Source organism: Pan paniscus, chromosome 4 (genome assembly GCF_029289425.2).
Source record: "Pan paniscus chromosome 4, NHGRI_mPanPan1-v2.0_pri, whole genome shotgun sequence".
Classification (NCBI taxonomy): Eukaryota; Metazoa; Chordata; class Mammalia; order Primates; family Hominidae; genus Pan; species Pan paniscus.
Window position 1 is genome coordinate 90,658,487 of NC_073253.2, and position 14,913 is coordinate 90,673,399.

Sequence of the window (14,913 nt, forward strand, 5' to 3'; positions counted from 1 at the left end):
GCACAATCTCGGCTCACTGCAGCCTCCACCTCCCGGGTTCAAGCAATTCTCCTGCCTCAGCCTCCCAAGTAGCTGGGATTAGAGGCATGTGCTGCCATGCCCAGCTAATTTTTGTATTTTTAGTAGAGACAGGGTTACCAAAAAAAAATTTTGTGTGTGTTAACAAAAAAAAATTCACCATGTTTGCCAGGCTGGTCTCGAACTCCTGACCTCAGGTGATCCCCTAGTCTCAGCCTCCCAAAGTGCTGTGATTACAGGCATGAGCCACCATGCCCGGGCCTAGAAGTACAAATTTTCTAGTTGAACAGACATTAGGTCCTGAGTCATTGACATAATTACTAAAATAAAAAACTATTAATTGTTGTGCTTCCATATTCAAATACCAAAATGAATACAAAATTCCATACAAGATCAATTGATTGTAAAAATATTTTTACTTGATAGATAACCCAAATTAGTAGGTAGAATTTTTCTAGTGATGTGGAATAAAATATCAAGTATGCACCATTAGATGATTCATCAGGTACATTTTATGAATAGATATGAATTCTTAGATGAGCATTCTTACCCACTAATTCTGCAATGAAGCTGTATATCCCTTAATATATGGTTGTCATGTTATACTTAGATTTTCATTTAGAAACAATTGCAATATTATATAGGTGTATCTAATTATGCAAATCGTGTTTTAAAAAGTAAGCACAAAGACATGATCATACTAGATTCAATAATTTTATTACCTCAAAATACAGTATTTTAAAAGTTATAAATGAATTTACAATCCATTTTCATTTTAAAAAATCCAGTGCGATGTTGGCACTGTGTATAAGACACTAAAGGAATGAGATTTGAACTTAGTAGACCAGTTGGCTGTGCGCAGTGGCTCACACCTTTAATTCCAGCACTTTGGGAGGCTGAGGGGGGCGGATCACCAGAGATCAGGAGTTCAAGACCAACCTGGCCAACATGGCGAAACCCTGTTTCTACTAAAAATACAAAAATTATCTGGGCATGGTGGAGGGTGCCTGTAGTCCTAGCTACTCAGGAAGCTGAGGCAGGAGAATTGCTTGAATCTGGGAGGCAGAAGTTGCAGTGAGCCAAGATCGCGCCACTGCACTCCAGGCTGAATGACAGAGCAAGACTTCATCTCATGTCTCAAAAACAAACAAACAAAAACAAACAAACAAAAAAAGGAGACCAGTTATGTGACTCATTAATTATGCAGGTAATAAATAAAAAGAATGTGTAAGACAGAAAATGACTTGAATGGAGTGTTGTGATGTCATTGATGATTTAATATCAACTCACCTACCTTCCCAACTTAATCACAAATCATTCCACCTCCAGTTTTCAGAACAGTCATGAAACATGCTATACACAGCTTTATCATACCTCTGATTTAACAGCAAAATTAGTAGCAATTTGATATATGAGTGCAAGCCAACCAAATCTTGGTTATATTTTATTGCTTTTTTAATGAAAATCAAAAGAGACCATCATTCACAATGTTACCAACACATAAAGAGCCATGTTAAAAGGTTTGGGACCAATATTATATTTTAGACTCTCTTTCATTACAGTCGATGACAGGGAAAGAAAGCAAGTAATATGTTTTATACATAAATTTAATTAAATTTACTAGGACACAACCAGTACTGATCTCCATAGCTATTTCAGCATACCCATTTTCTGTGTTCAAATTAATCATATGCTAAATGCCATCACACACTAAAATTTGTTTTCCTGAATGCACAGGTACCTCTGTTCTACAGGTGACAGCTACTGATGCAGATGACCCTACCTATGGAAATAGCGCTCGGGTGGTTTACAGCATTCTCCAGGGACAACCCTACTTCTCCGTCGACCCTAAAACAGGTTAGTGCATCTACACATAACTCGCATGCAAGCGTTTACTACAGTAAGTTGCAAAGCAATGGTTTTTATTTCCATATGCTCTTTTCCATTAGATGATGTGATTTTAACATATTTTAAACATACCCTCACTTTTTCTAAAACAATGTAATAAAATAATTGAAAATAAATTAATGTACATATATTATGCTTTCCCTATTATGTTGATAACCCATTATTTATACCCGTGCAAGAAAATGTTACTTATCCTTCAGTATTTCTGTAATACTTAAATAAATAATCTGTGTTTAAAACAAATATGGCATATTACAAACACTGAATGAGATTTTCAAATATATTATTTGTTCCGCTTCTATATTAGTTTTAATTCTTTGCTGAAGAGGGTAAATAGTTCTTTGAAATTTTCCTATATTGATTTTGCTTGTCACATAAATTGTTAGGTATACATACACACATATTTATAAAATTGTATTGTACTGGGGGATTTCTGTTTCTTGGGTTGGCAATTTTTTCTAATGAGTAAATTATTCAGCCCTCAAATACTGTGTTACCAAAAAAGAATTAAAATAATGTCAAAGACATAAATATTTTTTCAGGAAAAAATATAAATTCTGCTCTCCTTTTATTTTTTACTGGCCAAAACATATTATGTCAATCATATCATATGACTTTATATCACATCAGTTATATCCTGTCATATCAGGCCAAAATGGTAATGAAGGCTGCTTAATAATGTATTACAGGATTTGCTACAGCAGCGTAGTCCAAAAACCATAAAAAAATCACGTCCCCATTGACAATCAATTTGTTGCTAAAAATTTGGTTAAGTAAAACTCATTTTTAATTTAGACAAGTGTTCAGTAACAAATCTCAAGCTTTTCTAAAATTTTAATGATGTACATATTTATGAGATGGGTGAAGTAGAGAGAGATCTAGGATGTTCCAGCAGCACCATACATCCTTCTTGAGCGCAAGATGCATTCTGAATCAGATCAACATCTGGCATCTCCAAGTAAATGGCATAGCCACATAACTAATACAAAAAGGAGCTATTTTTTAATCATAAATATCTCTTTATACTTCTATAATTATATAGCATATAACCCATTTTTCAGGGAACCTTGTTCCATAAGTCTACAGATTATAGATTTATTTACCAATGTGTTATGTGAGGCTCATCCAACTAAAAACATGGTATAAATAAGCACTTTCTCTCTAGCTAATACCACTAGATTGTTTACCAAGAGTTTTGTCATTATCATGTTTACAAGAGGATTTGATTGGGTCACTTGCCTTCTTTCTTTTCCTGGAGTGCTCCAACATGGAAATAACACTGGCATGAATGGATCTCAGACATACTTGCTTAACTCTTTCTTTCTTTCTTTCTTTCTTTCTTTCTTTCTTTTTCTTGCTTAACTTTCTTTCTTTCTCTCTCTCTCTTTTCTTCCTTTCTCTCTTTTACCTTAAAAAGAAAACAACGTAGAACATATATAGATATAGAAATGAAGAACATACACATGAATATATATAAATATCCTTATATGCATTATAATTGTAGAATAGATTGTAATATGTAGTTAAAGTGAAAAATAGATATTGGGATATAATAAAATAAATAACATAATGCAACTTAAAATGAGTATGAGACCTGCAGGTTTTGTTGGTTCCAAGGTATCACTTAATATTTAGGAAAACATGCTTATTAATCTAGTAATCTAAGTGGTGGCACAAAAATGTACATATTTATGATTACACATTATTATTCATTAGAAGAGCTTAGAATTAGTTGAAAAGCTCATCATTCTTTAATGGTGATATTTCACATTTTGTTCTATTTTCCCAATAATAATATTTGCTTCAAATATAAAATAAATATAAATTCCTACCTTAAAATACACATCTCCCTAGAGGAAAGTAACAGGAATGCTGTTTCAACTGCCTTTTTTAGAAATATACTAACACACATGCATGCACATGTCACAAAGGCATACATGCATAAAGACACATGCACACAAATATATGACATTAGTCCATTAACGATGCCATACAAAGCCAAACATTTATTTATAAATAATGTTACAATTACCTAATAGAATATTGCTGTGATATAAACAGCCCGTATAAAATTGTTTTAAAAAGTTATTTTACACTTTTTATGCATACAATTGGTTAACAAACGTCAATTTTGTGTGTTCATGTGTCTGAATGTGAATGTTTGCATATGTTGTGTGAGTAAATACATGTATGTGTATGCACTTGGATGGATAAATTAGGTCACTGAGACCAATGCTCTAATAGTGTTGGACTGCTGTAGTTTGTGATTTGGGGGAAGCAAATATATCAGTAACATAATATGTAAATACAATGTGCATTCATTTATGTACATATATTATAGTTTAAGTGAGTACCTTATTAAACAACAAAAATAAGTTTATCTCAAGTGTAAATAGGCTATTCAAATGCTACTCTACAAAATTTTCTTTGCTCTTGCATTTCTTTGTTCCTTTCTTCAGAGCTTTAATATATTGAATAAAGTACATGCCTCCACTTTGATGTGTGTTAATATCAGTATTATACTGGCTAATGCATCATGGGAACCTATGGATATCTGTCCTACTAGGTCATTAAGGAACAAAAGTGTTTTAAAGATCTTTTAAATATGCAAGTATCTTAGAGAGTTAGACAGTTATCAGTAGAAAGTGCTAAGTGGGGTATAAAATAAAATGTTCATTAGTCTTCACAAACAACAAATTTGGCAATTTGTGCTTAAAAACCCAATTATGATGCTGTTAAACATCCTCAGAACTAATGAATTTAGTTGAAATTGTGCAGAAAAGTGAATGGAATAAAATACAAACATACTGAAAATCAAAGAATCAGTTAAGTTGGATGGCATGTTATATAAGAAGCATGGAAATAGTAGTCACTTATAATGGTGTATATTAATAGTATCACTTAATTCCATTCCCCTAATTAGTATGACTGCATCTCAGCATGTTTCCAGTTATTTTCATTGAAGACCAATCATAATAAAACATAACTTTTGACCCCTCAAAATGTGGACTTGTGAGTGCTTATGACTAAAATCAGTGTTTTGATTGCCTTGTTTCCATGAAAGATGCATTTTATTAACCATTGTGCTCTTCCAGAGACCTTGGCTTCCTATTTTGTAAACCATCTCTGAGTAGCTGTATCCAGAAAATGAATTGTGTGGCTGTTGAGTTACTATGTGATACAGAATTAAATTAATAATATCTGAATTTTTTTACACTGAAATCTTATCAGTATGGTGAAACATCTTGTGAAAAAAATGTATTGTTTTTAATGACTTTTGTTAAGGTAATTATTTTATGATTTGTGTTCAGTGTGTACCAACAAAGGACAAATGTGCACTAAAAAATGATGGTTTAACATTAACTACCATTTAAAAGGTACAGGGGCCTACGATGATAAAATATAAAATACATATGCTATTTCTGGCTAGATTCATAGGAAGAAAACATTTTTTACAGTTATTAAAGAAAACATTTTCCTATCTAAGGAAACAGCTAAACCTAAGCAATGCATTTTGAGGAAGGCCACTGAGTGAGAAAGTCATGTTGAGTTATCAGAAAATGAAATTCAAGAGAAATCTGGGATGATGGTTGTTTATTAGCACAACTCAAATCTCACTCTTACTTCAGTTAATATAGTGTAAACTGAGTTAAAAATAAATCAATATTTCAAGGTTTCTATGCCTCTTCAGAAACCATAAAATTTTTGTCAGGTGGTGACTACAAAAGCTGAATGATCAAATTCCTACATAAAAGAACTAGTTCCCATAACGTAGGTTGGAGACAGAACCAGAAATCTACCAGGTATCATTCCAGGGCCTTAGAAACAGAATGGAAACTTTCCATTTCATTACGGAATGGAAGACCAGTGTAGTTTTTAACTGGACATGAAAATCTCTTAATGCTCATTACTTTCATGGCCATTTGATGATTCTCTGATTGCTGTTTCATAGTTAACAACTTATGAACTACTTAATATTATTTTTGTTAGTGCATATAATTTAAGTCATGCCTGTGTCTATTTCATACAAGTATATTGAATCTTCCTGATGACCAATTCAGGAAGCCTGAAAGCCTAAATTAAAACCTGATGTCAGGAAAAATAGAGGAGTATACTGTTTTACAAAATCGTAGTTAAACCTCCCTTACAATTGTTTATAGTAGTCAATATCAGCTCTTTTGACCATAATTAACATGAAATGTATAAATCATTGACAGTCAATAATGGAGATCATACATTTGTATAAATGATTCTCATAGTGGGTTTTTTTCACATGCCCAGTAAATACTACTAAGCCATTTTTTAATTTTCATATTTGCGTGTTTATGTTTTAAACTCATGTATCATTTTGCATACAGTCTTTACATATCTTAATGTAAGAATATTTATTTATAAAATATAGCGGCTGAAAACATTTACATTGATACATTCTACGTTTAATTGTCAGGTACATAAAAATAGTAACATCAGACAGGCTATCTTTATTTATATACAAAGAGCATACCACATTTTTTTAATCCACACTCCTAATGTATTTCGGTATTTTAATTTTTTGTGTTACATGATATTAAAAAGGAGTAGACATTGAACTTCAAATATTTTGTCAGATTCTTTTGCATTAATAACATCTATCTCACTTAGATGAGATAGAACACTATCTCAGATGCTAAGAACACTTAGCATCAAGTAAAATTCCCTACACCTAGTAATGACTATCAGTTTCAAAGACACAGTCAGATTATTATTTATTTTGACATGGCATTATTATAAATATCATGAAGAAACTGCTTACTTGGCCTTTCTACCAAAGATTAATATACTGTTTGGAGTCACGTTATAGTTTAATTAATATAATATAAATATAGCATAAATTATAAATATTTTTTCTGAAATAGTAAGGTTTATTGCAAAAGAAGTTGAGGATGCTTTGTGTTCAAATTCTAGAATACTACTTAGTTGCTTAATAAATTGATCGAATTACTTAAGTTTTTTGCTTCTGTTTCCATGTGTATAAACTTAGAATGATAATGCCTAAATCCCATGGGAAAATGAGGGCAATGCTCTTAGTCCAGTGCTTGGAAAAATATAGGTCTCAAGTTCTCTTGTCTCCTTCTTTAAGATTGACAAGAGGCTGGGAGTGGTGACTCAAGCCTGTAATCCTAGCACTTTGGGAGACCCAGGTGGATGGATCACGTCAGGTCAGGAGTTCAAGACTAGCCTGGCCAACATGGTGAAATCCTGTCTCTGCTGAAAAATACAAAAATTAGTCAGGTGTAGTAGTGCATGCCTGTAATCCCAACTACTCAGGATGCTGAGCCAGAGAGAATCGCTTGAACGCAGGAGGCTGAGGTTGCAGTGAGCCAAGATCGTGTAACTGCACTCCAGCCTAAGTGGCAGAGTGAGAAACTCTGTCTCAAAAAAAAAGAAATCGACAAGAATTTCCAAAATTACTACATTTCGAATGATTATGAGAATTCGAAATAGTCTTATCTGAAGTAGTAAAAAATGATTATTTTGTTTGAAAGAACTTTTTAGTCAAAAAGTTATATAAATTTATTTTAAAAAGATAAGATACATTATGAACTTATATGCGATTAAATTCTTTCCAAACATTTTCTAGAAATCTTTTACAAACATGAGAAATATACCATTGGAAAATTGTGAATGATAATCTGTAAGGAGATAAAAGTTAGACAATAAAATAACCAACATTTTATCTTTGGAATTGACAGTCTTGACTCAGAATAATGTCTCTAGATGAGGTAAACTGCCATGCTTTGTCTGAAACAACAGCCACTAATGCAGAGCTCTTGACGGACAATAACTGTGATTCTTCAAGATGACCTTTTCTCAACATATTGTAACAGAATTCAATTGGCTATAAAAATGAACTCAGTTAAAGACCTCAATGAATTTCATAGGATGTAATTGAAAACAAGGTTTTTCAACATTATTTCTTCAGTCTGCATAAAGTAGTTAAATTCATCAACATTTTTTGGTTCTCTATTACCTCCCCAAATGTATTTCATTTCATTTTTGCTCGGTGAGGAAAAATATTAAGTCTAGGAATGATTTCTCTATATGCTTAAAAAAACTATATAAAGCATTTTTGGAAGTCCTATAGATTTTAAATTTCATTTTATATCATTTCATATGAAAATCTATTTGACAATAGTTTTCACTTTCCAAAGTCAATATTTTATATCTATTAAAAGCTAAGACAATAAAATATTTAAATTGTGGTTTACAATATCTGCAGAAGATAAAGAAGATTTCACAATAGAATATGCTTTGTCAATTTATCTTTTTATAGCCCATTCCTATTGATAATAATAATAACAATAATAATTGCTTGCACAAACAATTTTGCAGTATATCCTCACTTATCATTCATAGATTCTTGGAAACTGTAATTTTTAAGCAAAATAAAGTATAATGACAACATATATTGTTTCCGTCAATGTTATAAGGAAATGAAGTAATGGAAATGACATAATTTGAGGACCTGCTGTATGTCCCTTCTCTTGCAATCACCATTTTAAAGAACCTATTAAGGACATTGAGAACTTACTGTAGAAACATTTAAAAATAATTATTTTATATTCTCAGGTAACAGACAAACAGACAAAAATGGTTAGGTAGTCATCATCAAAGCTAAGTAATTTGTTCCTCTTGGAAAAAAAATTAATAGGTTCCATTTACTGAAAAAAAAAAATAAATCTCACTTTGTCTGCTTTAGGGAAGAATTCCAAGTAGTTCCTGAACTGCAGCAGATTGTGTGAGGACAACAACACAAGAAAAAAAAATCAACTGTAGATAGCATTTAAGAAATAAAGAGTTATTAAATTCTAGTAGACATTAGTGGTTGTCTATTTAATATCAATTCCTCATTTTGCCTGTCATATCATAACTCTGATTTTACTCAGGGTAGCAACATATGCAGTTAAAAATCTAGATTTTTCCAACTTCCCTGTATCTATCGACACTGCTCTGGCCAGTGAGGCCACTGAGGTATTTTAGGAAAATTTTGAAATCTTTATAAAGGTGTCAATGCTCCCTCAATCAGCTTTATCATCTTCTGGATTTAAACATGTATTTGTGATCATGTGACAACAAGCACACAAAGAGAAGGTTACATGGAGATTGCTGAAGAAAAGGACCTCAATGAAGTCACTCCGATTATGTTATTTTTATATTCAGATGCATGCCCTGCACTAACTGATACCTGGGACCTTTGTGAAATCCACTTTGCAGACATATGAATCACCTTCATAGTACAGTGCACTGCCCAGGCAGGTGTTGAGCTGGCTTCCTGAGAATACTTTCATTACTTTCAACCTGAAATCTATGAACCAGAGAGAACACACTGCTCTCTCTCCATGAGTAACCACATTACAGTTTCAGTGCAATATCAAACTGCAAAAGGACATTTTTCACACTGATTTAAATGAAATATCAAAAGGTATATTAGGTTTGCTATTTGGGGGAATCAAAATGAAACTAAATGCATTTTTGTCTGATACTCCACTGAGAATGCATATTTATTAGATAATTTTCTTTCCAAAACAAACTACCAAGGTACTTTACAGAGACTATAGATATCAGATAACTCTCCTACTCCGTGGCAAGATCATAGTGTCCTTTTGACATCAACAGAATAATATCTATCAAATTTAATTCCTCTGCATATAGTTCTAACAAAATGCAATTATAGATCAGTGTTCTATTCTAGTCAAACTATTCGCTGTAGCCCTAGATGAAACAATTAAGATGGAATTAGGTTGAATTGTACACTTAAGTAAATTTTATGGTATGTAAATTAAACTTACATAAAGCTGTTAAGCAAACAGAGTAAGGAAACCAATTGAATGTACTTCTTCAAAAATATCAACTGTTTGTCAAAAAATTGACCAGCTGCTACCAGGAGAGTAAAAAAATCATCTAATTCACTATAAAATGGTAGTTATACCTTTACATATCAAAAAGATAAGAATCAATGTTGGTCAATTGTAGCATATCTTATACTATTTCTTCCTAATAAAAGATAAATTTACTTAATCTTCTTTTTTATGTGACCTCGCTCTATGCCTCCTGCATCTCAATAGTAACTATTGAGAAAAAAAAATACTGGGAATTATTGTTTAGCCAATAGCGTGGCAAATATATTAGCTATGAATACTAGTTAATTTATTGTCAAATATTAAATCAATAGATAATAGGAAACATTGCAATTGTGTTCTTTAGTCTTTAAACCTGATTAAACATAATTCATGTTATATAATTACCAAGCAATTTGATTTTTCTTTCATTACTTTAAATTTATTCTGAGGTCATTTATCCTACTGCCAAAGGATTAAATGTACTGCAATCCCATTGATTCCCTAGATTCTTCCCTAACCCAGTATCTTAGATATGTACAATGAAATCTAGAAAGCACTAGAATATTATTAATGTTCCACAATTTTTACCACTATAAATACACATATAAAGAGAAAATACACATATATAATTTTCCTATTATATATACCTATATGTAGAATACATACATATATATAAATATGTGTGTATTATATATATATATATATATAAATTTTAAGCTCATACTTACTTCTATATTTCAACCAAGCACTGCTTCTATGTTATTTTTTCACTTAGTCTATTGATCTTCCTGGCATGCCCTTCCCACGCAAATTTACACTTCAATGGTTGATTCCCTGGACTCTTAGAACTAATCTCTGATCTTTGAGTAACATTTTTACATTCCTCCTAAAACATAGCAGTAGCCCTTTTGTTCATATGGCATTTCTTCTCTACTCTGAGAGCTCTATAAGGGCTTCAATACCATAGATGTTACCGTTGCTTTCCACACCAGGCCTCCCTGAGTGCTTTACACACAGTAGCAAGTTTTTAATTATCTGTATTTTCTTTTATTTCTATAAATTTGAGGGATAGAAGTAGAGTTTTGTTACATGGATATATAGTGGTGAAATTTGGGCTTTTGGTATAATAAACACCCAGAAAATGTACTTTGTACCCAATAAGTAATTTCCCATTCCTCATTCCCGCCCACCCTTCAGAGTCTCCAATATTTATTATTCCCCACTCTATGTCCATGTGTACACATTATTTAGCTTTCACTTATAAGAGAAAACATGTAGGATTTGACTTTATCTTTGCATTATTTTACTTAAGATAATGGTTTCCAGTTCCGTCTATGTTCCTGCAAAAGACATGATTTCATTCTTTTTAATTGCTGAGTAATATTCCACAGTGTATATATAGCACATTTTGTTTATCCAGTCATCCATTGGTGGATACTTACTGTATATTTGCTATTGTGAATAGTTCTAAATAAACATATGGGTATAGATATGCTTTTGATACAATGATTTCATTTTCTTTGGGTAGTAGTAGTAGTGGGTTTGCTGAATCAAATGGTAGTTCTATTTTGAGTTTTTTGGAGAATTCTCCATGCTGTTTCTCAGAGGTTGTACTAATTTACATTCCTATCAACAGTGTATAAACATTCCCTTTTCTCTGCGGTGTTTCCAACATTTGCTTTTAATTTTTTTTATTTTTTTACTTTATACTAACAGTCATTCTGACTTGTGTAAGCTGTTATTCCATTGTGGTTCTAATTTACCTTTCTCTGATGAATAGTGATGTTGAGCATTTTTTTCATATGCTTGATAGCCATTTGTGTCTCCTTTTGAGAAATGTCTTTTACGTGCTTGGCAGCCCTTCGTATGCCTCCTTTTGAGAAATGTCTGTTATGTCTTTTGCCCACTTTGAAATAGGGTTATTTGTTTGTTGTTGTTGTTGTTGTTGTAGTTTATGAGTTGTATGCATTCGTTGTAGATTCTGGATATTAGTCTCTTGTCACATGCATAGTTTGCAAGTATTTTCTCCCATTCTGAAAGTTGTTCACTTGGTTGATTTGTTGCATTTTCTGTGCAGAAGCTTTTATTTTAATATAGTCTTACTTGTCTAGTTTTGTTTTTGTTACATTTCCTTTTGAAGTTTTAATCAGGAATTATTTGCCTGGGCCAATGTCTAGATGAGTTTGTCCCAGGTTTTCTTCTAGTATTTTTATAGATTCAGATATTAACTCTTAATCCACCTTTAGTTACTTTTTATATATAATGAGAAATAGGTGTCCAGTTTCATTCTTCTGCATATGACAATCCAATTTTCCCAGAACAATTTGTTGAATAGGGTGTTCTTTCCTCAGTGTTTGTTTTTGTTGGTTTTTTAAAAGATCAGTTGGCCTTAGGTATGTGGCTTCATTTCTGAGTTCTGTATTATATTTCTTTGATCTATGTGTCTATTTTTATGTTAGTGCTATGCTGTTTGGTTATGATAGCCTTGTATGAAGAACCAAACTGAAGGCATCATATTGTTGGACTTCAAATTATATCTCATTATCATTATTGAAGGCCTACATTATCTAACTTTAACTACAAAACTAAGTTTTTAAAAGTTTTGTAGAAGAAATGACTTGTGGATTATTATTTTTAAATAAATATTAGTAATATTTGTATTTTACATAATATTTGTCACATCTCTGATCTTCTGTAAACAGTTTTTATTTTGCTACTTCTATCAATTTTGTAATATTCTAGTTTAGGATTTTTCCAAATGATTGCCAAAACAGTAGTATTTCAGAGCTCTTAGAAAACTAAATATTTTTGGAAACATGATAAATAAAATAATTCTCAGTTTACAAGTTTACAAAGTAAATTATTTCTGAGAAATGAAAACAACATGTTTTACATGTACATAACTAAAAAATAAATCTCTGGAATGCAAGCTCCCTGAGACCTTGCATTACTCATTTTTGTATCTTCCATAATGATTAGTGCATTGTGTGACACATAGAAGACAATATTTGTTTATATAGAAATAAAATCTGACTTTGGGAAGGCAGTTATTAAAAATAATACCATTTCTAATATTAATGCTCGTGTTTTTTTGTCTTATTTTATTTCTCAAAAATATTCCCATCTTCCATATATTGAATTCAGAAAGGCTGAATGTCTGAATAAGAGAAGAATCATTAACTTATGAGTGTTTTGTTTTTGTTTTTTGAGACGGAGTCTTACTCTGTCACCCAGGCTGGAGTGCTGTGGCATGACCTTGACTCACTTCAACTTCTGCCTCTTGGGTTCAAACAATTCTCCTGCCTCAGCCTCCTGTGTAGCTGGGATTACAGGTGCCTGCCACAATGCCTGGCAAATTTTTGTGTTTTTTAGTAGAGACAGGGTTTCACAATGTTGGCCAGGCTGGTCTTGAACTCCTGACCTCAGGTGATCCACCCACCTCGGCCTCCCGAAGTGCTGGAATTACAGGCATGAGCCACTGAGCTCAGCCAAACTTATGGTTTTAAGAAGGTTTATGTTTTTTCTATTATTGTTAAAATCTCAATTTCATTTTCTTTTTGCTCTGGTCTTATGTGCCTAACTCTCCCAACATTTTGGGATATGCCTTTTCTTTCTTTTCTTTTTCTTTTCTTTTCTTTCTTTTCTTCTCTTTTTCTTTCTTTCTCTCTTTCTCTCATTTTTTTCTCTCTCTTTCTTTCTTTCCGTCTTTCTGTCTTCCTTCCTTCCTTCTTTACTTTCTTTTTTTGTTGTTGTTTTTTGAAATAGTTTCACTCTTGTTGCCCAGGCTGGAATACAATGGCAAAATCTCGGCTCACTGCAGCCTCTGCCTCCCAGTTTCAAGTGATTCTCCAGCCTCAGCCTCCTGAGTAGCTGGGATTACAGGCGTCTGCCACTGAACACAGCTAATTTTTGTATTTTTAGTAGAGACGGGGTTTCACCATGTTGATCAGGTTGGCCTCGAACTCTTGACCTCAGGTGATCCACACACATTGGCCTCCCAATGTGCTGGGATTACAGGCATGAGCCACCGCGCTGGGCCAAGCCTTTTCTTTAAAATACAAATAAATGTCTCAAGCTCCCATCCTATGCAGTATCAGAAGAAAGTCCCCCAAACCCCTTCCTCCACATATTTCCGAAGTAAGTGCCAGGTGAGTGGTAAGTGCCAGTTGAGGGGTAAGTGCCAAGTGAGGCATCAGAGCCACTGCCATGGCAAGTGATTGGCTCATGGGTAATAAGAGGAATTTACCAACAGTACAGGTTTGAAAGGAAAGTTATTTATTTATTTTTTGATATGGAGTCTAGTTCTGTTGCCAAGGCTGGAGTGCAGTGGCACCATCTTGTCTCGCTGATGCCGAGACCAGCTCGGTCATGGAGACCCTAACACAGTGGTGCTAGAGGAATTAAAGACACACACACACTGAAATATACAGTGCGGAGTGGGAATCAGGGGGCTGACAGCCTTCAGAGCTGAGCTGTGAACAGAGTTTTACCCACATATTTACTGACAGCAAGCCAGTGATAAGCATTGTTTCTATAGATTATAGATTAACTAAAATGGGAAACAAAGGGATGGGCTCTGGCTAGTTATCTGCAGCAGGAACATGTCCTTAAGGCACAGATCGCTCATGCTATTTGTGGTTCAGGAACGCCTTAAGCAGTTTTCTGCCCTGAGTGGGCCAGGTGTTCCTTGTCCTGATTCTGGTAAACCAACAATCTTCAGCATGGGCATCATAGCCATCATGAGCATGTCACAGTGCTGCAGAGATTTTGTTTATGGCCAGTTTTGGGGCCTGTTTATGGCCAGATTTGGGGGCCTGTTCCCAACATGTCTCCCTCCTTTTATTTTGCAAGATGATAAAAGCAAAGGCAGCTTTATCTCCATGAGCTACTTCTCACAGGAATCACGATCCACATCTGCAGAGTATATGAAGACAAACAACACAAATTAAAAGCACAGTCATCATTGAAATCACAGAGCCTCCAGGTGTTTTTATCCATTTCAATGGGTTAATAGCTACTAATCCATCTGCAGCTCCTTCCAGCACTCCAGTTCCTGACAGTAAGATCAGGTGTGTCTGGGATGCTTTAAATATTTGTTCTTTTAATT

The 14,913-nt window shown here is 33.4% G+C and overlaps 1 protein-coding gene across 5 annotated transcripts in view; it reads left to right on the forward strand.

Annotated features, from left to right (window-relative positions):
• CDH18 (cadherin 18) overlaps positions 1–14,913 on the forward strand; it is a 1,104,671-nt gene that overhangs the window by 852,513 nt on the left and 237,245 nt on the right. For all 5 annotated transcript variants that reach the window (XM_014344962.5, XM_055112494.1, XM_008971208.4 and 2 more), the window contains one exon: positions 1,756–1,875. In XM_014344962.5, the coding sequence (XP_014200448.1) occupies positions 1,756–1,875 (120 nt within the window). The remainder of the gene's footprint in view (positions 1–1,755; positions 1,876–14,913) is intronic.